Source organism: Perca fluviatilis, chromosome 24, assembly GCF_010015445.1.
Source record: "Perca fluviatilis chromosome 24, GENO_Pfluv_1.0, whole genome shotgun sequence".
Lineage (NCBI taxonomy): Eukaryota > Metazoa > Chordata > Actinopteri > Perciformes > Percidae > Perca > Perca fluviatilis.
Genome location: NC_053135.1, coordinates 16,531,524 through 16,557,329, shown reverse-complemented (window position 1 = coordinate 16,557,329; position 25,806 = coordinate 16,531,524). Strand labels below are relative to the sequence as shown.

At 41.2% G+C, this 25,806-nt stretch overlaps 3 protein-coding genes across 6 annotated transcripts in view; 2 read left to right on the top strand and 1 right to left on the bottom strand.

Annotated features, from left to right (window-relative positions):
* Positions 1 to 25,806, bottom strand: part of LOC120554234 (zinc finger protein 501-like) — a 223,975-nt gene that overhangs the window by 55,342 nt on the left and 142,827 nt on the right. The window lies entirely within an intron of this gene.
* Positions 1 to 25,806, top strand: part of LOC120554212 (gastrula zinc finger protein XlCGF57.1-like) — a 443,376-nt gene that overhangs the window by 296,806 nt on the left and 120,764 nt on the right. The gene's annotated exons all lie outside the window — the stretch shown is intronic.
* LOC120554223 (zinc finger protein 501-like) lies at positions 875 to 25,368 on the top strand. 3 transcript variants are annotated; one of them, XM_039792978.1, is made up of 3 exons: positions 875 to 1,073; positions 22,006 to 22,425; positions 23,756 to 25,368. In XM_039792978.1, the coding sequence occupies exons 1-3, from the start codon at positions 1,037 to 1,039 to the stop codon at positions 23,917 to 23,919; spliced, it is 621 nt and encodes a 206-aa protein (XP_039648912.1). In that variant the 5' UTR covers positions 875 to 1,036; the 3' UTR covers positions 23,920 to 25,368. The 3 variants fall into 3 exon arrangements, with proteins under 3 accessions (XP_039648912.1, XP_039648910.1, XP_039648909.1); XM_039792976.1 differs by having other exon boundaries at positions 22,006 to 22,586; XM_039792975.1 differs by having other exon boundaries at positions 22,006 to 25,368.

Below are 25,806 nucleotides of genomic sequence, written 5' to 3'. Positions count from 1 at the left end.
GGAGTGGACATGTTGTAACAGGAGTGTTCGTACCTGAGTCTCAGATTGATGTAGTCATAGTGCAATAGAGGGAATGATAGAGTAACTGTATTTACAGCAGGAAACGTTTCCATGTGTTCAGACTCTACTGCATGCAGCTCTGAATATGAATTTAAAAGAAACAATAAGAGATGATTGATTGTTGGTAATATGTACGATGATGCTGAGAATGCAGAGCGTTGGGATTAATGCACAGTTTTGTCGGGGGCCTGCTCGTCATGGCGCGGAAGGTAGTGAGAAAGCAGACGCGATTGCAAAGAGAGCGCTGGAATTAAAATGACGATGCAATAATATCAGTTTAATTTGGAAAAAGGTGAGGTCAGATCATTGATAAGAAAGGCAGCGAGGGATTCGTGGCAGAGGAAGTGGGACACAGATATCAAAGGGAGACACTACCACATCATACAGAAATCAGTAAAGGGGGGGAAAGACTTTCAAAGGGATGTGCAGAAGAGAGGAAGTGGTTTATTCCAGATTAAGATTTGGACATAGTGGATTAAAATCAACTCTTTATTTAACGGCAACGTGCATATCAGATAAAAGTGATGTTCGTAATGTTCCTGACAATGTTGAGGATTGAAGTCATGTTATGAGGTGTAGTCAGTATAACTCTGAGAGGAATATCTTACACGATAAGATATGAGCTAGGACAGGGATGGAACTTGGACAGCATGTTAGGGAGGAGTGAGAAAATGTGGGAATGCTAACGCTACATGATGAGATTGTAAAAATATAGTAATTGTTTGAGTTTTCGCTCTTTATTTCTGTGTGGAAAGCCCTGATGTTACACACACTCCGGTACAGTGGGTGGCGGTATGCACCTAGTGGTTTGGGATCCGCCATTAAATCAAAGAAGAAGAAGAAGAAGAAGAAGACGACAGTTCATATTTTTCCGACCTAGCTAAATATGTCAATGAGCTAAACACCGGAGGGAAGCAGTTAGCTGAATCCAAACGACGGCAGTAAAACCCCCGAGGAGTTAGTTTGTTACTCTGAGATGGACCGACGCCGGAAACAGAAGCTGCGAGGAGAAGGTCTGTTTTCTTTCTGCTGCCGTGCTAATGAGGCTAAGCTAACGTTCGCTAAACCGTTCACAGGCTATTAGCCGCAGCTAGCTCCTGAAAGCTAATGTGTTTTTTATAAGAGGATTCGTTAAGTATTTATCTGTTTGTAGGTTTATTAGTGGCCGAAGCAGCTGTGGACGGGTTGTAGTTAAAGTGTCCTGCTGTTACAGGACTAGCTAACTAACTTAACACCTGTGGTATGAAAGTGCAGCTTACGAACTCCTGCCATTGCAACCAGCGTTTGCGCGACGCACCCGTTGTGATCTCCGCGTTGTGTTCTGGCGTCGATAGGCGAAGCAGGAGACCGTGTTTGGATTGTGATTCTTTACTTTGTGGAAGCTGGGGTGTCAACAGAACCAGGAGTACGTTAGCTGTGTGCGGTAAATCCGCAATGTTTAGCACCCTTGGCAAGGGCCTTGGCTTGCTAGCATTAGCCTTCCATCTGAAGACAGAACTCGTTAAAAAGCTTCGAATGGCGAATTCAAATCTCTTTTATAATTCACAGAGGACAAGTCGGATAGAACTGAGTACATTAGTTTGGTCACGTTGAAATTACAATTAATAACTTTTTTTACAAGCTTTTATCAACGGAGCGTGACAAATCAGTAACCTCCCAGATAGCAAAAAAAAGCATGCGGCCTAGCTAGTGCCTTTCTATGTTCTGGGCCACATCTGTAAATCGGACTATTATAGGGTTAGGCAATTGTCCTTTAGCACAACGGGCCAATAGACGTTTTTCACGGCAGACATGTTGACATGTAGTAGGAAAAGCACAGGTGTGTTCAAAACCATTAATGATGGCTGCATTGGCTGGCTTAGGAGTGGCCCTGGTATTGTGCATGCTGACTCACTGAAAGAGCTTACTGGGACACTTGATGGAAATGAGCCATCGTTAAGGTTATCAACTTCAGCTGTGCTTTTCCTACTATGAATAAGTCAAAATGTCTGCTGTGAAAAAGGGCCATACCGGTGCAGATCCACTTGTCACATCTGGACTGGCACTGGGCCAGTTCCAGAACCGATAAAGAGTATTTTGTGGTCATTTGGCCCAAAGGTGGGCCAGCTCTGGGTCAGTTCCGAACTGGATCCGGCCCGTGATTGTTACAATTTTGCGGTGTTTGAGGAAGTACGCCTAGCTATTCAGATGATTTTAAGTAAAAGTACTTTTACCACCCTGTAAAAATACTTTGTTACAAGTAGGGGTGGTACGGTTCACAAAACCCACGGTTCGGTTCGTATCACGGTTTTAGGGTCACGGTTTTCGGTTCAGTACGGTTCTTATTTTTTCTTTAACACTCCAGAATATACTTAAGCATATAGCTAAAATTAGCATATTGAATGCATGTTGCACAAAACGTGCACACAGTGGCAGTTCTATATTGTTTTATTTCATCATAGGTAACGTGAAATCCAAAATGTTCCCACACACCAGACTATAACATCGCTGGCGCATCCTCCAGCTCTGGGCAGCCTCTCTCCCACTGGACATTTCTGCAGGTGACGATGGCGTGACCTGCAGCGGCACCTACTCCACTTGAGGAGCGGTCGGCTCGGTGTCTCTCAAAATCTGACGAAAATCTTTTAAACTGACCTTTGTCGATCTGAAATGAAGACAGATTCAGCAACTGCATGGCCTATTTCTCGCTTAAAATGTTTTCAGAAACACGTTTCGGTGAACTATTTTAGTACAATATGAGATCGTATTCTGAACGAGCCGCCATGACAGTCTAGCTTTGAAATTTGGGACCAGCCAGACCAATCGCAATCGTCCAATCAGCTGCCATGGGTTGCGTTTGTCACGCCCATCCTGCTCGTCATTTCCAGTAAGTGTTTTAACATAGGTGTATAAAGTGGGCACTACGGCAGTAAGAGGTTAGTGCACATTAACAGTGTACTGACGAACCGTGCGGTACACACATGCTCCGAACCGAGACTAGCGAACCGAGCGGTTCGGGTGTTTTTTCATGAACCGTACCACCCCTAGTTACAAGTGAAAGGCCTGCATTGAAAATGTTACTTAAGTAAAAGTATGTAAACAGTAAAATTAAAGTACTGAAAGTGAAAGTACTCGATGCAGAAAAAATCTTAGAAAACTGGAAATGATCCAAACAGTTCCGTCTGTCAACTAAGTGTTTAATCCAGGGGTGTCAAACTCATTTTAGCTCAGGGGCCACATGGAGGAAAATCTATTCCCAAGTGGGCCGGACCGGTAAAATCATGGTATATATAACTTAAAAACAACAACTTCAGATTGTTTTCTTTGTTTTAACGATCAACATAAAACATAAAGCTAGAGCCTGAGGACAGTGTGTCCAAAATAGTACAAGCACAACATCACTATTAATCATAAAACACCTCAAGTTTATTTGAAAATTCTAAGAGAAAAGACACGCAAACACACAATGCCTCAGTGATTCACAGAACTGTTTCACAGATCACAGAACTATATCAAGGTGTCATTTCTCAGGCAGAAATGTAGATACAAATAATGAAATCCTGTTCCCCAAACAAGTGCAAGAACCACAGAGTCAAGAATAGGTTAAATATACAAATCAAATAAAATCAATTAAAAACAATAGCACATCAACATAAAACATTTAAACATAAAGCTGGAGCCCGAGGACAGTGTGTCCAAAAGCACAACATCACTATTAATCATAAAACACTTCAAGTTATTTGAAAATTCTGAGGACAAAGAACATACAAACACACAATACCTCAGTGATTCACAGAAGTATATCACAGATCTATATCAGGGTGTCTCAAGCAGCACTTTAAGTGGGGTTGCATAGTTTATTTGACTCCTGATACCTGGCATCTTTTAGCTTTCACCAGCGCATCAATATCAGGCGTTACATCCTGAGTGGCAGCCAACTTCAGGATGTGATTCAAGTGCTTGTGCGTGAGTCTTGAGCGCAGCTTTGTTTTATTTATGCTCATTACAGAGAAAACTTGCTCACAAAGATATGTGGTTCCAAACATGCACAACAGTTTTGCAGCGAGGGCTGTCAAGTTGGGGTAACCTGGCAAGAGATTCTGATAAAATGTGTCCAAGCCCGCGCTACGGAATTTACCCTTCAAATCCGAGTCGCACTGCAAGTCTATTATTTCAAGTTGGATGCTGACGGGCAGATCAGAGGGATTCACGGTGAATGGCGAGCAAAAAACTTTGAAGTCTTTCTCCAGTTCACCAAAAATCTGAAAGCGTTGCTCAAACTCCCGTAACAGTCCCGTTATTTTATCTTTGAACCGCTTCATGTCTGCGACATGTTGGGCCGTGCACACATTTTTCAGACAGGGGAAGTGAGCTGCATCACCACCGGCGAGTTGCGTCTCCCACAATGACAGCTTCAACTTGAAAGAACGTATGCTGTCATAATACTGCGTGACAACTTTGTTGCGCCCTTGCAGCGGTTTGTTCAAGTTATTCAGGTGCTCTGTAACATCCACCATAAATGCAAGGTCCTGCATCCATTCTGCGGAATGAAATTCTAACACTGGTTTGCCCTTTTCTTCCATGAACTGTTCAATTTCTTCTCGTAAATCAAAGAAACGCCTCAGCACAGCACCTCGGCTTAACCATCTTACCTCAGTGTGGTATGGCAGGCTATAGATGTGGTCTTTCTCTCTGAGAAGGCTGTCAAACTGACGGTGATTCAGGCTTCTGGATCGGATGAAATCAACAGTTTGGATGACCACCTTCATGACGTTATCCATCTTTAATGACTTGCAACACAAAGCCTCCTGGTGCAAAATACAGTGAAAAGTCCAAAATCCGTCCTCCATTTGCAGATTGCACTTTCTCTCTGAACTTTGTTGCCACCACACGCCGCTTTTTCCCGATCATTGAGGAGCGCACCATCTGTAGCCAGGCTGACGCCGGACCAGTCCACTCCAACCCTGTCCAGCGCGCCGACGAATGTGGTGAAAATATCAGCTGCTGTCTCATTATCTGTCATCGGCACCAACTCCACAAACTCCCCGGTGACGGTCAATGTGTCATCAACTCCGCGGATGAAAATGGCCAGTTGTGCAACATCTGTAATGTCCGTGCTTTCATCAATTGCAACTGAAAACGCAATAAATGACTTTACTTTTTGCTTAAACTGGCTGTCCAAATCCACTGAAAGATCGGAAATCCTGTCTGCAACTGTGTTTCTTGTCAGGCTGATATTTGCAAAAGCCTGACGCTTTTCAGGGCACACAATCTCCGCTGCCTTCATCATGCATGTTTTTACAAATTCGTCACTGACGTCTCGGCTGTGAGTAAACACAGACTGCTGTTTCTTCAGACCCGCCAACAGTTCATTCACCTTCTCTCTTCTCCGCTGTCCTTGAAAGTTGTCATATTTGTCGGCATGAAGACTCACATAGTGGCGACGAAGGTTATATTCTTTTAGCACTGCAACATGCTGTGAACACACCAAACACACAGCTTTCCCATTCACTTCTGTGAATAAATAGGAGGATGACCATTTTTCTTGGAACGCTCTGCACTCTGCGTCCACTTTTCTCTTTTTTGACAAAGACATATTGGGGCAATGAGGGTGCCAAAGCACATAATGTTAAAAGTAGAAGCCGCAATAAATTTCGCGGGACTGGCTGCACTTGCTTGACCTACTTGCTCTGCCCGATATAAACAGTTTGCTTGCTTAACACAATTGCTATTGCGCCATCCAGTGGACGCAATTGGAACAGCAGTTTCTTTTATTGAAAAATTGCAGCTCATTTTTATACTTTACAAAATCATCTCGCGGGCCGGATTAAACCCATTTGCGGGCCTGATCCGGCCCGCGGGCCGTACGTTTGACACCCCTGGTTTAATCGGTAATCCTTTCAGCTGGACTTGTAGGCCTATATATTATTGGTTATTTAAAAAAAAAAAAAAAAAACACCATATTTTATTAACTTCATGTGCTTTGTGTGCACAAATCTTAATTAGCGGATGGAAGTAGAAAGTGGCATGAAAAGTCTCAAGTAAAAGTACCCTAAAAGTTGGCAACAGCCCATACTGTACAGTTCTGTCTGTAACAACTGTTGGAAAAGGAAAGGGTCACAGCGATCTCAGATATCAGTGGTGGAACAGTGGTGGATGCCTTCATTTCTGCAAAGGATAAGAGACTGGGTGATTACTCTTTAGCCCTTGTGTTGTCCTTCGGGTCACTGGGACCCGAAGGGCAACACAAGGTTAGTAAAGGCTATCAAAAATTACATAAAAATCTACAGAGACTAGTAATATCAAAAGGGCAGGGATGGGGGGTAGTGCATTTAGGCTGTGGTGGGGGTTGCCGCAGGGGGAAAGCTTAACAAAAAAATAAATAAATGCAGCGGGCCTGCAACCCCACGTCACGCTGCGGTGGCCGATCACATAACCTGCGATCAGACTTGCTGGTGTGTTTTGAGCTATGGTTTGAGAGAGAGAGAGAGAGAGAGAGAGAGAGAGATTTTTTTTTTTTAAACACTGAAGGTAAAAAAAAAAAATTAAGCACTGCAGTGTTTCCTTTAGGATTTTTTTTTTTTAATTTTTTAGCAGCAGGGGCAGGTCACGTTTTGACAATAAACTACATCAGGGGTCGGCAACCTTTATGATATGAAGTGCCCTTTTCAAAATTCCTTTATTAGTGTGCCATGTCAACATTAAGTTTAATTATAACATCACATCAAAATGTAATATCTAGGGAATCTGTAATTTTATTCCATAGCAACATTTGATAACATTTATTTCTCATAATCAGAACCTTGTAATTATTATTATGATTATGGAAACATGGTTTTAGTATGCAGTGTCCTGATTGGTGGAAAATGGGCTGACAAAAATATCACTGTCAAAGAGCCTGAAGCGAAAAGGTGACGTGGAAAAGCCCAGCTTTAATGATGAATGGACTGATAAGCAGGTCCTGTATGCCTCATTTTCAATGAAACGACGCTGTGGCAAAATAATAACACAACCAGCGTCATTATCAAGAATGAACACGAACATAACGATTGCATCATTCACGTGCATATTAAGTAGCCACATGTATTTGTTTTGGTCTTATAATGCATCCATATTTACCACTCAGCGGAGAGGATGGTTTCTTCAGCCAGCTTAAGTTTGTAAGAATTTGTCCAAATTTCCCTACAAGATTCCCTGCAAACTAAGAGAAACAGACTACAAACCGACAGCTTTTGTTTTAGCTTGTTTTGTAAAAATTCGCTATTTGCAGAGTAGAGCTGTGTTTGCTGACCCTTGAACTACATCAACACAACAGTATGTGGAGTTAAACTGGGCGGGCCCCAATAACCTCTGAATAGTTCTACTTGTTGTTAAATTGCAATGTGAGCGGCAGGGTAATTTAAAAGGCAACAGTGACTATGTTTTTTTTGTACAGCCCTATTTCTGATACCGTGGTGGCAGAAATTTTGCCATGGTGGGCCGACACTACAAAATCAACATAGAGGAAACACTGCACTGAACTGCCCAGATGTTTGTGTAATAGCGGAATTGTTTCCTGCAACAACAAAGCCCTCGCTATGTCTCGCTCATCTCTTTTCTTTCTCTCTCTCGCTGTGAAATAACGTCAATCTATAAACGACCTGAGGAAAGTCTTCTTTTGCTTTGTTTGCGGGGGGCAAAGTGTCACATCGCCGGATCACTTTTCTTGGTGTGAATGCCCACTCATAGCTGTAAGTCATCACCTGTCTCAGGCAGAGTAGTAGTTCAATTCTCTCTCTCTCTCCATAGATGGATGACGTTTAACGTATAGCTGTATGATGAGACGGAAGTTAAGCCATAACACATACTCCCCTGCACACACCTAAACTAAAATTCAGTGGCTTACTAAACAGGGAGGGACTAGAAATAGCCTCCTGTTGCTTTTTTTTATTTTGACAGCGAATTGCCCCACAACATACAATGTCCAATAGAGGTGTGACGAGATTTCTCGCCAAGGTAGAAAGTGTCTCGCGATATCAGTACCCAAGTGCAAAGCAGGAGCCTTGAAATTAGCATCAGTGTTTCCCACAGATTAGAAAGCAATTTGTGGCGTTGGGGGTCTTTTACTGGTTGAAGTCTGAAAATATTGTAAACAAATTAATAACAAAGCTAATTCCACTGGTCGCACTGTTGAGCTCTGTTTCAGACTGATACCTCTGGTTCAGGCTGGTCCTCATCCTCAACATGTGCCTTTTTCAGTCGCGGAAAATACTTTTCAGTACTCATCTGGAGTGAAGCGGCACACATTCAGTGTAAGAGTAAAAAATGCCATAACATTATTTATGTTTATTTTATTCACAGCTGCTATATAGTGTTTTGACCTCGACAACCCAACTGCATTTTACCGCAAACTTGCGACTAGTTAACTTTCTAAAACGGGCGCAATCGCTTGTTTGCTAAGAGTCGGGTCGTTGATTGTGTAAAGGTGTTCACGAGATGGATACCAACCTTTCGTGAACTTGTGAATTTCGCCAGCCGTCTTTTCTCCTTGATGGAGACAGACGCTGTGTGTCGATGGTGTTTTAAGCCTCCAATGTCTCGTTACAGGCAGCTAACCCTCACCTAAAACTTTGTGTGTGTGTGTGTGTGTGTGTGTGTGTGTGTGTGTGTGTGTGTGTGTGTGTGTGTGTGTGTGTGTGTGTGTGTGTGTGTGTGTGTGTGTGTGTGTGTGTGTGTGTGTGTGTGTGTGTGTGTGTCACACAAGTGACAGAGAGACGGAGGAGAGCAGGGAAAGGAAATGCAACGTGTTTTTAAATAGTGTTTAAAAAAATAAATTAATAACTAAACGCAATGTGCGGCGGCCGGTGTTGTTAGTGAGGCGCAATTAGGGGTGGGAATAACCAGAGGCCTTACGATACGATATCATCACAAAACTTATGTCACGATACGATTATTATTACAATTTTAAACATATTGCAATGTTCTGCGATATATTGCAATTCATTAACTTTTTTCCAACTTCCAATTTTTCCCAATTTCAAATTGTGTCCCCAAAAGCAAACTTTGTCAATATCTGTTTCATCTATAAAGATACATTTCTCTGTTTGTTCATCTCACTTCAATTGTATTGCTGCAAAATGGGATTGTCAAGAAGAAAAACTGACCAACACATATATAATAAAACATTTATACTTGGCGTCTGTGTATCGATACAGTATTGCCACGGAAAATATTGCGATACTATGATTCCCCCCCCCCACCCCTAGGCGCACTACCACACATTAGTCTATGCGTGGGAAATACTGAGCATAGAACTCATGTGTCAAACTCCTTTCCTCTATGGCAGTGGTTCTCAAACTTTTTTTCAAAATTGTGTTTTTAAGCCAAGTACCCTATGACCAGCGATTAGATTTACCAAACAACAGCCATGTAACTGAAATGCATATAAATGCTAATGAAAAAAAGGCAACAAAAATGACCCAAAAAAGCGACAATAACTTTAAAAAAGCGAAAGTACCCCTTGGGGTACACGTACCCCCATTTGAGAAACACTGTTCTAAGGGCCACGCTTGAAAATGAGAATTAGGGCTGCAGCTATCGATTATTTTAGTAATCGAGTATACTACCGATTATTCCATTGATTAATCGGATAAGAAATACTTAGTAAACAGCAATAGTAAATATTTATTAATGCTGTTTACTAAAAAAAAAAAGGATATACAAAAGACAGGTAAAAGCTAAAAACATTTTTTGCCAAATTCCAAGACCCTTAAAAAAAGTACATTTTTGGTGGCCCAAATGTTAATCTTTTTTGTCCCCTTCCCCTTCTTGTCTCTGGCTCTTTGCACTGGATATGCAAAAGAGCTGTTCACTGACCAGAGGGTAAATGTGACTGTACAAAGCTTATAGCAGGGCTATTCAGCTACACTGTTCTGGGGGACACATTTTCAGATTTCGCAACCCCGTTGCTGGATGGAGACCAGTGAAGGCTATTAGAAGCACTTTTCTGGTGATCACTTGCTTTACTGCGCAGCCTCCAACTGACAGAGACAACGTAAATGTGACGTGAGCAACGTGTCTGAAAGTTGTAAGTCTTCTGGTAGCTGTGCCAAGAGAAATCTCAATCATTCCCAATCTTACAGAGACGGAGAGCGTAGGTATATGTAAGGAGATAACATAAGCACAGGATAATTATTGATCACTAACATGCTAGTTAACATTAGTAATTAAACCTAAAGCCGGATATCTTCACAAGCCCCAGCCACCTATACATTAAAATCTAGCTTTTCCGCTATATTTACCAGCGCCGCACGCCCATTACAAAATTGTTGCTGCATCAGCTGTTTATGAAAAGTCATAAAGTTTTAATTACACGACTCTGCAGAGCCGTCTGCTCAATTGAACTCAAGCATCATCCGCTCTCTCTCTTTCTTTCTTTCTTTCTTTCTTTCTCCTTTTGAGGGTCAGCAACTGCAGCAGTGACAGGACATCATAACTCGCAAAGTCATGGCACCCAAATGAACAACAGCGCAATTTATCCTCAGGCAGAGTGACAAACGGGAACCGTAAAACCGCACCCACATGGGTCCCGTGAAATTTGACCGCTACTTTGGTATGGAAAACATTATTATGGACACTGAATTTGAAAAATGTCCTGTTAATCAAAACGTTAACGTTTTATGCGAATTTAGTAATACTAAATGAAAAATGCTTACTTTGGAAACAGTAAAATTAGATTTTCATGACTATCGACTCAAAAGTTTTTACGTTCTGTCTCATCAGATTTTCTCTTGATCAATATAAGGCCGGCTGCACACTGGCTGCATGGCGTGAGCGTGTCAGCTGCGTGGCGTGTCTGGCGTTTTTATTTCTGCACCCATGTGAACAGGTTAGAGCTTGCACACTGCCTGCGTGACACGCACGTCTCAGGCGTGGCTCGAGCTGCGCCTAAAACGCGTGCATGCTAGAAATAGGACCGACGCCTATTTTTCACACGACATGCAAGCGCGTTGGAAGCGTTTCCAGGCAAAATAGAATACGAAAAGATGTTTATATGTCATTTTGACACAATTACATTTAATAAATGACATTTTGATGTTTGACAGTCTCTAGGTATTGACGTAAATGCAGATATAAATGTAATTTAACAAAATAATAATAATTATCAATTTTCAAATAATGCACCTGCCAATACAGAACGAAATATTCTGTAGCCTATTTTGCCATCAATACCGCCGACGTTGTTTTTGCTGTAATCAAATGAGTATGTATGTTTAACATGGTATTTAATTTTATCAATGGGGAAACCTACATGTGTCCAGACAAGGCTAGCAGCAGCAGCGCTGCGTCAGACACATTTCTGCTGTGCAAAGACAGAAAACGCTACGCAGCCGCCACTCAACTGACATGCAACAGAAACGCCACGCTCACGCCACGCAGCCAGTGTGTAGCCTGACCAATGCTGATGCGATAAATGCTGATGGACACGTTACTTGCTGAATAAATAATGACTTGCGCGTAAGTTTTTTAAGGTCATCTTACAGTTAAACAGACGCACCTGTGCGGGTCAGAAGTGATGACGAAGGCACGCCCAATGCGCAGTGCCGGGAGTGCCGACGCACATGTGCCTTAAGATGCAACGATCGTCTACTACAGCCTGTGGTATAATTGATGGCCAGCCCTTTCTATTGACAAAATCCTTGCAGCCTTCTGCAGGGGGTCTAATCGCGGGACGTCAGTCCTGTCTATTGCGCCATACACCTGTGGCACAAGGTGCGCTCCATAGTTACGCCTCATCCACTATAGCCTATAGGTATATACCTTCGCATCATCCTCGTTCCTATGACATTGCACACGGTGTTGACACACTGTGGTTTTGCTGACCCCAAATGTTTTGCCTACCACTCTGTACTCTGCGCATGTAGCCAGCTTGTAGAGTGCAATGGCAATACGCTTCTCGGTTGGAACCGGAGGGCCATGGCTTATCTGATTCAAGGGACGGGCCAATAAAATTACACAACAGATCAGATCAAATCCAAAAATGCTTCAACCAAAGGGTTTCCGTGAAGCGTCTCTAAACCACGATCTCCCAGAACAGTTTGGAGCTCTCTCGTTGCCACACCACAGGCCGCCTCTATTGTAGGGCATTTACGTGCATCTGCATCATCATAGCAATGTGTTGATAGCGTCATCGTTTTCTTATTATAGCTTGACATGTCGCTATCAGCTGGCACTTAAGCACTATTAAAACTTGTGCAATATTACTCATTTGTAGGTAGACAGCACGATCCATCGTGTCTAGCAAGACGTTGTTCGCAAATGTCAGCTTGAATTGAAGTTTCTTTAAAATTCCAACCTGAGAAACTGAACTTCCTGTGACTTTTCATACGTAAACTCAATACTTTCGTTTGATCAATCTAATGGTGTGTGTCCTTTAGCAGCATCATGTCCCCGCTTGCCATTCATTTCTATGGGAGCAGCAGTGCAATGCATTCTGGTAGCATCGCGGGGACTTTGGAGAAGCGGCCAGTTCGACTAGCTGCCTCCTCAAAAGTTGACGAAAATCTTTTAAACTGTCCTTTTATCAATATGAAATGAAGATAGATTCAGCAACTGCATGGCCTATTTCTCGCTTAAACACGTTTCGGTGAACTATTTTTGTAAAATACAAGATCGTATTCCGAACGAGCTACAAAGAGCTGCAGCCCTTGAGTCAATGCTAGAAATAAGGAAGACATGCCAAACTAAATCAGCTGATAATTTAAAAGTTGATGTTGCTCCTTTACACAGGTTAATTTAGTGTCATGAATCACCCCCCTTAAAACCCCCTTTCTTCTAATATTATTATTATTATTATTATTATTATTATTATTATTTTTTTTTTTTTTTATCCCCTTTCCCGTCACTATATTTCAACTCATAGTCTGTGATAACTATCATTTAGTCGGTCTTATTATTCAAGGTGGTGCTTTATATTGTATAAGTGCAAATTGTTTTATTCCATACAGTTAATTGATAAAACTAAATTTGAAATTAATATCCCAAATCTTTTTTTGATTGAAACAATTTTTTTCAGTTTCCCTGATTCAGAAACTCCATTCAGGGATGCAAACTTGCCGTTTCTAATCCAAAATAGTTGTATGAATTGTGCAGCTTTTGTGTGTGTGGGTGTGTTGAATGTGAATCGATGGTGCACCTGGTTGTGCGCGAAAGATGTGCTTTTAAAAATGCAGTGCTGTCACAATACAATTCTTTCATACAGGAGACATGATTTAAAGCCAACCTGCCGATGGTGCGCTCAAACCACGCTGAACCCGTTCATATGAGTATGCTGTCCGTTTTTTTATTTTTTTATTTTTATTTATTTATTTTTTTTATCGTTGGAGACTTCAGTCTGGAGTTTAGTTGATAGTTTTACTTTTTCAAATATGTTTTTATTGAGCATGTTAATATGCACACAGTGAATGTGAACAACCACATACGTTAACCTGGATATAATATGCTCTTGTTTTGTAGAACATATGAAGAACATTAGTACCAACTGAAAGTAAAACGAAAAAATTTAAAAACAATCTAAGAAATACACTCATCATGCCCCCCTCCCCCACCCTACCCTTCCATCAGTTCTACTTCAGTGTTGTTACAGGGAGAATGCTACTTCGTAGGTTACAGATGAAGAGTATGAAATAGGGTTGTGCCGATGGACGATATCATCGTCCATCGTGATGGCTGCCCGACATCACGATGGAGAGCCACCATTGTGATGTGTCTCTCTTCTCCCCCCCCCCCGGTCAAACACACTAATCCTAGTCGCGGGCGCTAGACGGGAAATTGATAAGTGCGTCGGTCTTAAACTAACAAAGACACAAAGACAAGATTGGCTGTAGTGATACATTCTCTCTCTCTCCCTGTCAGTTGTAGCTCGCTCTACCTTCGTAACGTTGGACACAGCGGTCTCGAGTGAGAGAGAAAAAAGCGTTAAAAGTGGAACGCTATCACACTTTCCTTTCTCCCCTCATTGGACTAAGTTTGTCGACACTACTCTGTGCGTGCATCAATAAGTAAGTCTGATGTCCTGTAGGTACTGGACGATGTTATGCAGGATTTATGAATGTACGTTAGCAACAGGCTAATTCACGAGGGTGCTATTTTATGTGTGAGCTAATATTGCGCGATCTGTTCGTAATGCGGCAAGAGTTATGTTTCTGTTTATTGAATGCGTTATTCAGTGAAAACATAACCGAGAATGTAGTTTAAACTCAGTAATGATGGTATGTTAGGTTATTACTGTCGCTCTGTTGAAGGCAAGCGTCCCACTGTACTGTCGTTACGCAGATCACGGACATCTGATTGACTTTACTGCACCGTACTTAAGTGAAAGTAGGTCAAGTTGTAAAACCTACCAGCAGGGCACCATTTACAGAGGGCATTTAAATGTATCTCTAATCGTTTCTAGGTTTACTGTTGGCCCATAGTAGTAGGAAAAAATATTATATATTATTATTATTATTATATATACACCGCCACCCCCCCCCCCATCGTCAACTGCCAATTTAGGGGACATCGCCCAACCCTAGTATGAAAGTTTTGCCATAAGACTGTACCTAATTATTTCTAAATGTAGTGTTTTCTTAAGATCACTGAGTCACATCTTAGTGGGAACATCTTTCTTTTTCCAGTGCGTGAGAAACAGTTTCTTTGCGGTGATAAGACTATAGGACAGGAAACATAGCTGGGTGTTGCTTAATTTTCTTAAATATTTCGATGTTCCCAGAATAATAATCAGTGGTTCTGGTTCTAGTGGAATTTTAAGTTTGTCAAATAGTTATTTGAAAATATTGATCCAACATGCCAAATTCTGGAGTAGCGTGTCATCAGCTGAGAGGCATCTGACACAAGTAGGGGAAATTTCAGGGACCATTTTGTGCATCCTCTCCTTAGAGTAATGAAGACAGTGTAGAATTTTGAATTGGATTTAGCAGTGCCTTACCTTTTTAATTAGAGCATCGATGGTTGCGCTACAGGCTCTCCTCCCACAAAGTGTCTGAGAACTCAATACCCATTTCTTCCTGGCATTTTACGCCTTTATTTGTATAGCACAGCTGAAGATGTGAAGGGAGAGAGGGGGAACGACATGCAGCAGAGGGCCGTAGGTAGGAGTTGAACCCGCGGCCGCTGCGTCGAGGAGTAAACCTCTATATATGGGCGCACACTCGACCAGGTGAGCTACCCAGGCAACCGCCCTTTTGTTTTTAACGGAGGGGCATCAACTGACCTCATATTGTAAGGTCTCCTATCATTTTGACGTAGACTCTTATTTGCAAATACCTAAAGAAGTTGCTTCCTGGCAGTTTGTATTTACTTTGTATCTGCGTAAAAGAAGCAAAGGTGACCTTGATGTATGGACCCCCGCCTTTTTCCAACTTTAAAGTGTTATCTTAATTTGCTGGTGCAAAGAGACTACCTATCTGACAATAGGTAGATCATAGAATATGGGATTCAGATTAAAATGTGATTTTTAATTTGTTTCCAAATGAACAAGGTATTGTGAACTACTACATTGCAATTAAACAATGATTTTACAATGGTGTATTGTTATAGAAGAATGGCACCAATAGAGTGAGGATGACATGCCTCCTTTTCTGTCTCAAGCCAGATTGGTGAGGTTGCTGTGTCATCTAGCCAGTATGTTATTATCCTAACATTTGAAGCCCAATAATATGACAAAAACATTTGACAGTGCCAAGCCACCTTCCCTTCCAGATTTGCAAAGGTGTGTCTTGCCTATTCTGTGTTTTGAAGTCTCACAAAAATGGGACTATGATTGAGTCTAATTTTTTTTAAAGAAGGATTTGACAAGAAATGGGAATAACCTGAAATGGGTACAGATAATTGGGGCAAAAAGATCATTTGATGGCATTGATTTAGCATAGTAGTGATATTTGAAGGGTCTTCCAATACTGTATACTAGACTGTAATTTAGATACTAATGGAGGATAATTTGCCTCGAACAGAGCGGTGTGGCACTTTGTGATCTGAACTCCTAAGCATGTAAATTTCTCTGCAGATATGCTGGCTATTAGCTCGCCAATTTATCCTATATCCAGAGACTGTCCACACACTCCCCACGCACGCGCGGGCCCTGCTATTTGAGCGACACGATGATTTATGCAGATTGTGTAGAGTTGTTATAGAGGAGCTTCACCATTGAAATAATTTGTTCCTTGAATTTAAACCTTTTTAAAATTTCAAACAGTTAGGGCCATTCAACTTCGTCAAATCCATTTTTTTCCTCGTCTGTTAGTAGAGAACAAGATGTTGTCTTCTGAGATTGAAAAAAGAATTCCTGTCCATTATGAAGCCGGTCTGAATGCACTAGTTCAGGGGTCTTCAACGTTTTTTTAAGCCAATGACCCCTTAACTGAAAGAGAGATGGATCAGGGACCCCCTAATACATATGTTGTATAAAATGAAGATGCATATTAAACTGGGCCTACAATAACATGTAGGGTGGTTTAAAGCCTTTACACCTTTTTTTGCGTAGAATACTAGCGATTAAAATATGAATTGTTGGCATGATTTTATAAATCATCTTTTAATGTTACACATACAGTACAGACCAAAGGTTTGGACACACCTTCTCATTCAATGCATTTCCTTTATTTTCATGACTATTTACATTGTAGATTCTCACTGAAGGCATCACAACTATGAATGAACACATACGGAATTATTATATTTTAGATTCCTTAAAGTAGCCACCCTTTGCTCTGATTACTGCTTTGCACACTCTTGGCATTCTGTTGATGAGCTTCAAGAGGTAGTCACCTGAAATGGTTTTCCAACAGTCTTGAAGGAGTTCCCAGAGATGCTTAGCACTCGTTGGCCCTTTTGCCTTCACTCTGCGGTCCAGCTCACCCCAAACCATCTCGATTGGGTTCAGGTCCGGTGACTGTGGAGGCCAGGTCATCTGGCGCAGCACTCCATCACTCTCCTTCTTGGTCAAGTAGCCCTTACACAGCCTGGAGGTGTGTTTGGGGGTCATTGTCCTGTTGAAAAATAACTGATGGTCCAACTAAACGCAAACCAGATGGGATGGCATGTCGCTGCAGGATGCTGTGGTAGCCATGCTGGTTCAGTATGCCTTCAATTTTGAATAATTCCCCAACAGTGTCACCAGCAAAGCACCCCCACACCATCACACCTACTCCTCCATGCTTCACGGTGGGAACAAGGCATGTAGAATCCATCCGTTCACCTTTTCTGCGTCGCACAAAGACAAAGTGGTTGGAACCAAAGATCTCAAATTTGGACTCATCAGACCAAGCACAGATTTCCACTGGTCTAATGTCCATTCCTTGTGTTTCTTGGCCCAAACAAATGTCTTCTGCTTGTTGCTGCTCCTTAGCAGTGGTTTCCTAGCAGCTACTTGACCATGATGGCCTGATTCTCTGCTTATTTCTGTTCAGTGGCTAGAGCTGACAGAGGAGGTAGCAGTTCATTTTCACATTCACAACATAACACAAACGCATATGGACCTAACAACATATTTAAAAAAATGTAAGTAAAAACGGTTTTGTATGGCAGGGCACCTTTTTAGTTTGGCACATTGTATGGATCACTTCAATAACAAGGTAATACAATGTGTATCATCAAGTGATGACAATGCAAAGTATAGGCTCTTAACCTTGCAGTTTTGCACATATCATGCAAGACTCGATTTCTCCATCTCTTTGCACAAAACTCTCCAGAAAGTGCCATTTAATGGTTTATTTTTCAAAAATATTTCCTGGACCCCCTTAGGGAGTTTTTTAAACAGCAATTTAAACCCTGCTGGCTCCCATTCTACTTTTAGAGACTCTAGGAACCACAAGTAATTCTGCATTCTGGGAGCGAAGTGCTCTAGTGGGACAATAAGGTACTATGAACTAGGGGTGGTACGGTTCATGAAAAAACATCCGAACGGCTCGGTTTGCTAGTCTCTGTTCGGAGCGTGTGTGGCATCGCACGGTTCGTCAGTACACTGTTAATGTGCACTTACCACTTACTGCCGTAGTGCCCACTTTCGACACCTATGTTAAAACCCTTACTGGAAATGACGAGCGGGATGAGCGTGACGAACGCAACACATGGCAGCTGATTGGACAAACGCGTCACATGGGTCTTGCTGCTCCCGAATTTCAAAACAGACTTTAATGGCAGCTCGTTCAGAATACGATCTCTTATTTTACGAAAATAGTTTAACAAAACGTGTTTCTGAAAACATTTTAAGCGAGAAATAGGCCATGTCTTCATTTCAGATCGACAAAGGTCAGTTTAAAAGTTTTTCGGCAGATTTTGAGAGCCACCGAGCCGGCCGCATCTCAAGTGGAGTGTGCTGCTGCTGCAGGTCACGTCACATGCAGAAATGTCAAGTGGTAGAGAGGCTGCCCGGAGTTGGAGGATGCGCCAGCGTCGTTTATAGTCTGGTGTGTGGAAACATTTTAATTTTTCATGTTACCTATGATGAAATAAAAAATAGAACTGCCACTATGTGCATGTATTGTGCAACATGCATTCAATATGCTAATTTTAGCTATATATCATATGCTGAAGTATATTCTGGAGTGTTAAAGATTAAAAGAAAAAATAAGAACCGTACAGAACCGAAAACCGCGACCCTAAAACCGTGATATGAACCGAACCCTGGGTTTTGTGAACCGTACCACCCCTACTATGAGCTCTTCAAGATATGATGGGTACTTGACCATTTAGAGCTTTGTAGGTCAGGAGAAGGATTTTAAATTCAATCCTGGATTTTACAGGAAGCCAATGCAGAGAAGCTAATACAGGAGAAATATGATCTCTTTTCTTAGTTCTTGTCAGAACACACGCTGCAGCATTCTGGATCAGCTGGAGAGTAGGGCTGAAACGATTCCTTGAATAATTCGATAACAAAAAATCCTCAATGCAAAATGACTTGCGTCGAAGCTTCGTTAAATCAATGTTACCAATGTTGTATCGCTGACGGACGGTGTTTCCGCACGGATCATTATTACTGTCGCACATAAGATTCTTCTGCTGCTAGCGACACATGCTAGAGCGTAAATAGCGAGGGGCTAAGAGAAGAGACAGGCTGGAGAAAACAACAGAAAGTGTCCAAAGTTTGGAATCGGTTCAAACGTAATTAAAACGAAAACTCTGTACAGTGTGTCTACTGCAAAATCAAACTAGCTTACCACAATAATAATATAAGTGACTTCGACCTTCGAAGTCACTGTTCCATTATCTTTAATGTGACTATTATGTGCCACTGTTCATCACACCCCCAACCGGCCTGTCAGACGCTGCCTACCAAGAGTCTGGGTTTGCCGAGGTTTCTTCCTAAAAGGGAGTTTTTCCTTGCCACTGTCGCAATAGCAACTGCTAATGCTTGCTCTTGAGGGAATTACTGTAATTGTTGGGGTTTTGGAATTTATAGAGTGTGGTCTAGACCTACTCTATCTGTAAAGTGTCTCGAGATAACTCTGTTATGATTTGATACTATAAATAAAATTGAATTAAAATAAAATAAATTGAATAATAGCACGACATCAGTGCTTCAAACATGGAAACATGGAACACAGAAACACATGGAGTCTAACTTAATCCTCCATTCCACGAAGCAGACCCGACAAAGTCCGAGCCGTATGGATGACGAAACTACACCAAAAAGAAAATAAGTAGTGGTGACCACAATTTGATCTAAAGAGCCGACGCATTGATCCCTTCGGAAAAACAGCTGATTGTTGCGCACCATTTTCTCTCTTTTTTTTTTTTTTTTTTTTTTTTTTTTTTTTTTTTTTTTTTTTTTTTTTTTTTTTTTTCTCTCTCCATGTTTTTTTTTTTTTTTTTTTTTTTTTTTTTTTTTTTTGAGAAACAGCTGATCAACGATCTACTAGCATAAGTGTAACAGAGCTGTTTAGCATTGTAATCAAATATATAAATGAAAATAGGTATAACTAATATTTACATATAGGCCTATATACAGATCAGACTCTGGTTGAAACTGAAAGTTAAGTTGTACAACTTAATGTTATGTTTATGTATATTGTATGCCTTAGTTTGAGGTTGATATCATTTGAAAAAATGTTTTCTTTTAAAAAAACAATGTAATATGGCACTTGAATGCACTTAATGTTTAGTTTTTTGAGATGTGATATTTTAAGCAATGTAGACAATAAAAATGTAGCTTTTTCCGAAAATTTTACCAAACTATTATTAATTATTGCTCTTCGATTAAACAAAAGTATTTCTTATCCGATTACTCGATTAATCGATGGAGTAATTGGTAGAATACTCGATTACTAAAATAATCGATAGCTTCAGCCCTACTGGAGAGTCTTAAGGGACTTGGGCAACCTGATAGTTAAGGAATTACAGTAGTCCAGCCTGGAAGTAAATAATGCATGGACTAGTTTTTCAGCATCGTTTTGAGACGGGATGTGCCTAAGTGCCAATGTTACGAAGATGAAAAAAGGCTGTTCTTGAGGTTTGTTTTAAGTGGGCGTTGAAGGATATATCCTGATCAAAAATAATTCGTAGATTTCTGACAGTAGTGCTGGAGGCCAGGGCAATACCATCCAGAGTAACTATATTTTTGGATAATGAGGTTCGGAGGGGTTTAGGGCCCAGCACAATAACTTCATGGTTGTAGCATCTATAAGGAGAATAGAATTGGTCCAAGCACTGAGCCTTGTGGAACGCCATGGCTAACTTTAGCATACCTGGAGGATTTATCGTTAACATTAACACTGAGCTGGCCCAGGGCCAGGCCAGCTCAGTGCCGCTGTCTCTCCTACCTACACCGGCCCCCGCACCCTGTCCCTTCTCCTCCCCTTTCTACCTACCTGCGCGCAGTGCTGCTGCACATGAGGAGAGAGCACAGAGGGGAGGGCGGGGCTGCTCCTCAGTCACAGAAGAGAAGATCAGGGTGACTGTTTTGGCAGCCACAGGAGAAAAACACCTTGCATGCTCGCTGGACAATACTGGCGACTTTTTTATTTATTTATTTTTTTACAGAAAATCGCTGACTTTTCTACAGAAAGTCGCCAGATTTGTTGCTAGTCGCTTTTGTTTAAAAAAAATTGCTAAGGGGGTCTGAAAAGTCGCTAAATTGACAACACACACACACGCCGGCTCGACGCACACACCAGCACAGGCTATGGTGAAAGCTCGGAACTTCCTGTCAAAAGCATTGTTTGTGTTTAATCCAGGGTCTGACTTTTAATTAAAAAAAACAAACTTAAGTTTGATACCAATATAGGTCGTACTGAAGGAATTTAATGGTCAAAATATTATTAATAAATATTCAAATATATTCAAATATATTCAAATATTAATATTAATAAACAAATGAACTTCGAATATGATTTTGGGGCAAAAGTCAAAGCCCTATACCGAATCCACTGGTTAAGATTCTGCCGAAACCGAATACCTGAATCCTACTCCCATCCTCATTCCATTAACACAGTAAACACATTAATGAAGTAAACCACGTCCACAGCCTCAAACAACTGTAGATGCAAAAGACAGATGGTCCATCCATTCACCTGCCAGGTATTTTTTGAAAGTGCCTGCCCTTTCTCAAACAGTTTCCAATGACCACTTCTCAGATGGTTAGCCGTAGTGTTTGCCGTAGCGTAACGTGGAGTCGAGCAGGGCCTCCTCTCCTCTGATCTGGTGCAGCAGAAATTGTCCTACCTTCCAGCTAGGTAATTTTCTCAGACAGGCATAGCTTTTACAGCTGGTTGAAAAGCACAGTTCTGGCATACGTTTTCAGAATGGAAGCGCTTGGCTTCAAAAAGTCAGCAGTGAGGCAATTTGTGCTCAGTATTGTGTGATGACCTTTGGGGGACCTGGGGTAAAGCGGATGTAAATATGAACATGTGTCCTTATGAATTAATAAATTAAACTTTTTAGGAAATTATTGTTAAAATTCACATTAATGGCTATTTGTTTGTGTTTCAGCTATACCATCAGATGTCCAGAAAGTGATTGTTGGTGAAGAACATCACCAGGAGTGGAGCTCCAGTCTGGACCAGGAGGATACAAAGCCCCCACACATTAACGAGGAACAGGAGGAACTGCCGATCAGGCAGGGCGAAGAGCAGCTTCAAGGGCCCGAGGAGGCAGATATCACCAAGTTCTATGTTCCAATGAAGAGTGAAGATGAAGAAGAGAACTCTCGGTTCTCACAACTTCATCAAAGACAAACTGAAGAGATGAAAACAGAAGCTGATGGAGAAGACAGTGGAGGATCAGAACCAGCCAGGAACTCAGATCCAGATACACATTTACAACCAGATACTGATGACAAGACTGGAGACTCTTCTGAATCTAAGACTTATGACAGTAATTGTTGGAAGGAGACCAGGGAATCCCAGTCAGGTTTAAAGTCTCTGAATAATGTTGAAGTCCCTGTCAGTGATGTGAGATGTAGTACTGAGTGTGGGCAAAGGTTTGGCACCAGTGGACATCGGAAGAGACAAATGAGATCTCATACAGGAAAGAAACCATTTAGCTGCTCAGTGTGTAAGAAAGCGTTTACAGTGAGTGGAAGTTTACAAACACACATGAGAATCCACACAGGAGAGAAACCGTTTAGCTGCTCAGTCTGTAAGATGGCTTTTACAGTGAGTGGACATTTACATAGACACATGAGAATCCATACAGGAGAGAAGCCATTTAGCTGCTCCTTCTGTAACAAAGCTTTTATACAGGGTGACAATTTACAGAAACACATGAGAGTCCATACAGGAGAAAAACCATTTAGCTGCTCAGTCTGTAAGAAAGCTTTTACACAGAGTGGAAATTTACAGAAACACATGAAAATACACACAGGAGAAAAACCATTTACCTGCTCTGTCTGTAAGAAAGCTTTTACAGCGAGTGGATGTTTACATAGACACATGAGAATCCACACAGGAGAAAAACCATTTAGCTGCTCCGTCTGTAAAAAAGCTTTTGCAGTAAGTGGAAGTTTACAGAAACACATGAGAATCCACACAGGAGAGAAGCCATTTAGCTGCTCTGTCTGTAAGAAAGCTTTTACAGAGAGTGGACATTTACAGACGCACATGAGAACCCACACAGGAGAGAAACCGTTTAGTTGCTCCGTCTGTAAGAAAGCTTTTACAGAGAGTGGACATTTACAGAATCACATGAGAATCCACACAGGAGAAAAACCATTTAGCTGCTCAGTCTGTAAGAAAGCTTTTACAGAGAGTGGAAGTTTACAGAAACACATGAGAATCCACACAGGAGAGAAACCATTTAGTTGCTCAGTCTGTAAGAAAGCTTTTACGGAGCGTGGAAGTTTACGGATACACATGAGAATCCACACAGGAGAAAAACGATTTAGTTGTGCAGTCTGTAAGAAAGCTTATACAGACAGTGGAAGTTTACGTAAACACATGAGAACCCTAACGCATGTTAGAAACCATTTAGCTGTGTGAAGTGGAGCTGCCATCTGAATGGAGCAGAGAACCTTGATCTAACATGTTAACACTAACAAATGAATGAAATCTCTAAAAGTTATGAGATGTCATACTCTGTGGGTCCTTTTTTTAGTCTAAAATCCAAATGCTACAACGTTAGACTTTAAAATGTCTTAATTATGATTTTGACAGGTCGTAAAAACTAATTGGATTATGAAGGTATGTGACTGTTGATATCCATGGAACTCCAAATATTAACACATTTTTCTAACTTATATTAGACTTGTTTGTAGGTAACAGCCACCCAACTCGGTCTCCCTTAAGGCCCAGACAGACCGACCAGACAGCCGACCCTCGGCAGAAAAGGCAGTTGGGAGTGATCAGTCTCCCAGAGTTGAAAAATCCCCAAAAGTGCCTCGGAACACCCCAAAGCGACAAGATGTAATACATCTCCTTAACAGCAGGAGGCGCTAATCTGTATTGTCGCCCAAAAAATGAAAACCGGCAGCTGATTGGACGAACACGTCAAGTAGGTCTGGTTTCTGCGGAAATTCAAAGACACGGTCATGGCGGCTTGTTCAGAATATGATCTCATATTGTACTAAAATAGTTCACCGAAATGTGTTTCTGAAAACATTTTAAGCGAGAAATAGGCCATGTAGTTGCTGAATCTGTCTTCATTTCAGATCGACAAAGGTCAGTTTAAAAGATTTTCGTCAGATTTTGAGAGACTCTAGTTACGCTCATTCAGCTCCCCGATTCCGGGTTAGCACTCTACCAATCAGATGGGTCATTTTAGTCCGACTGCCAGCAGTGCCCACCCCTCATGTCAAATGGGCCAAAACGAAGGACGACGGCCCCTCCGAGGGACACTGCACGGAATGCACCGAACAGACTTGAGTCACTGACCTCGCCAGACTGTCTGACGGCTGATTATCGACTCGGTGTGTCTGGACCTTTAAGTGTGAAGTGCTGTGATCTCACCAACCCTTATAAAAGTACCAACTGCTATTGTTCTTGACTCTTCTCTACTACAGAATGAGCAACAACTCTACTGCATCTCTCAGCAGGGGGTCCAGATCAGCTCAAGTAGCCCAACGCAGAAATTCCACAATTCTCCCAGCCTGGCTTTCCCAAAACAATGGAACTGCCGCGCTAATAAAGGATTTATTTCTGTAGTAATGTACATGTATTGAATTTGATTTCATCCAACTTTTATTGTTTAAATTTTTCTTGTGGTGCGTATGATGGGCTTATGGTGTTGTCATTCATACATGTTTTTTTGGGTCTATGGTTTATCGACTATTTTGTTACTATTCTGTTGAATGACCTGGAATATTGTAGTTAGTGCGTCATCTTTTCTTGATATTTTTTTTTTTGTTTGTCGGTGTGGCTGGTGATGACTGAAGGGGGTGGGGAGGAGATTTTTTCATGTTGCGAGTTTTTATTTTTTTATTTTGTTAAAGGAAAAATTGTTAATCACAAAAAAGAAGTGGAGGTGCTCTAGAGTTTGCACATCTTTGAGTTTTCAACATTTTATTATAACAAATTCTGTATGCATACTTTGCATTGATCCAGTAGCATAAAAATATAAACGCACACATACATACTGTATATATATATACACATTCATAGTCTTCATAAGAAATCCACCAGCCAAGCATATTTTTAACTAGCCATTGCTTTTTTGAGTCACATATACTGTACATTTTGTTCAGTAGACAATGTACTTCACTATATCAACTTCACATCAAAAAGTAGAAAGGACTGTAAACATGCTCAGTGTCCTCAGACCGTCTTGAGTGTGTAATAACTGGTGTGCATGTCTTCACTGAATATGTAAAATGAATGCCATAATTAAATACCATTATTAAATGTAATAACAGTAATGTCATCTGAGCCATAATGCCAGATATTTTATTACATGTGTGAGGTCAATTGATATTTACGAGGTTGTTTATTATTTTCTTCTCTTACGTGTTTTGTATTGGTTAACGGTGACCCCACAACTTATTTTTGAGTATTCAATTAAATTAACTTCTAAGCAAATAATGTTTTATTCCAGGATGTATTGAGCTTACATTGTTTCCAGTTCTCATCAATTTGTACTTAATGCAGTACAGTGTTTCTATGTTGATTTTGTAGCGGCGGCCCACCATGGCAAAATGTCTGCCACCACGGTATCAGAAATAGGGCTACACAAAAAACTTTGTTGCGGTTGCCTTTTAAATTCTCCTGCCGACATAATGCACCCCCCACATTGCAATTTAACAAGTAAAACTATTCAGAGGTTATTGGGCCCATCCAGTTTAACTCCACATAATGTTGTGTT

Coding starts and splice junctions, on each gene's coding strand:
- LOC120554223 (XM_039792975.1), top strand. CDS start 1,037: ATGGACCGACGCCGGAAACAGAAGCTGCGAGGAGAAG. Junction 1,074..22,005: donor ACAGAAGCTGCGAGGAGAAG/GTCTGTTTTCTT, acceptor TTTGTGTTTCAG/CTATACCATCAGATGTCCAG.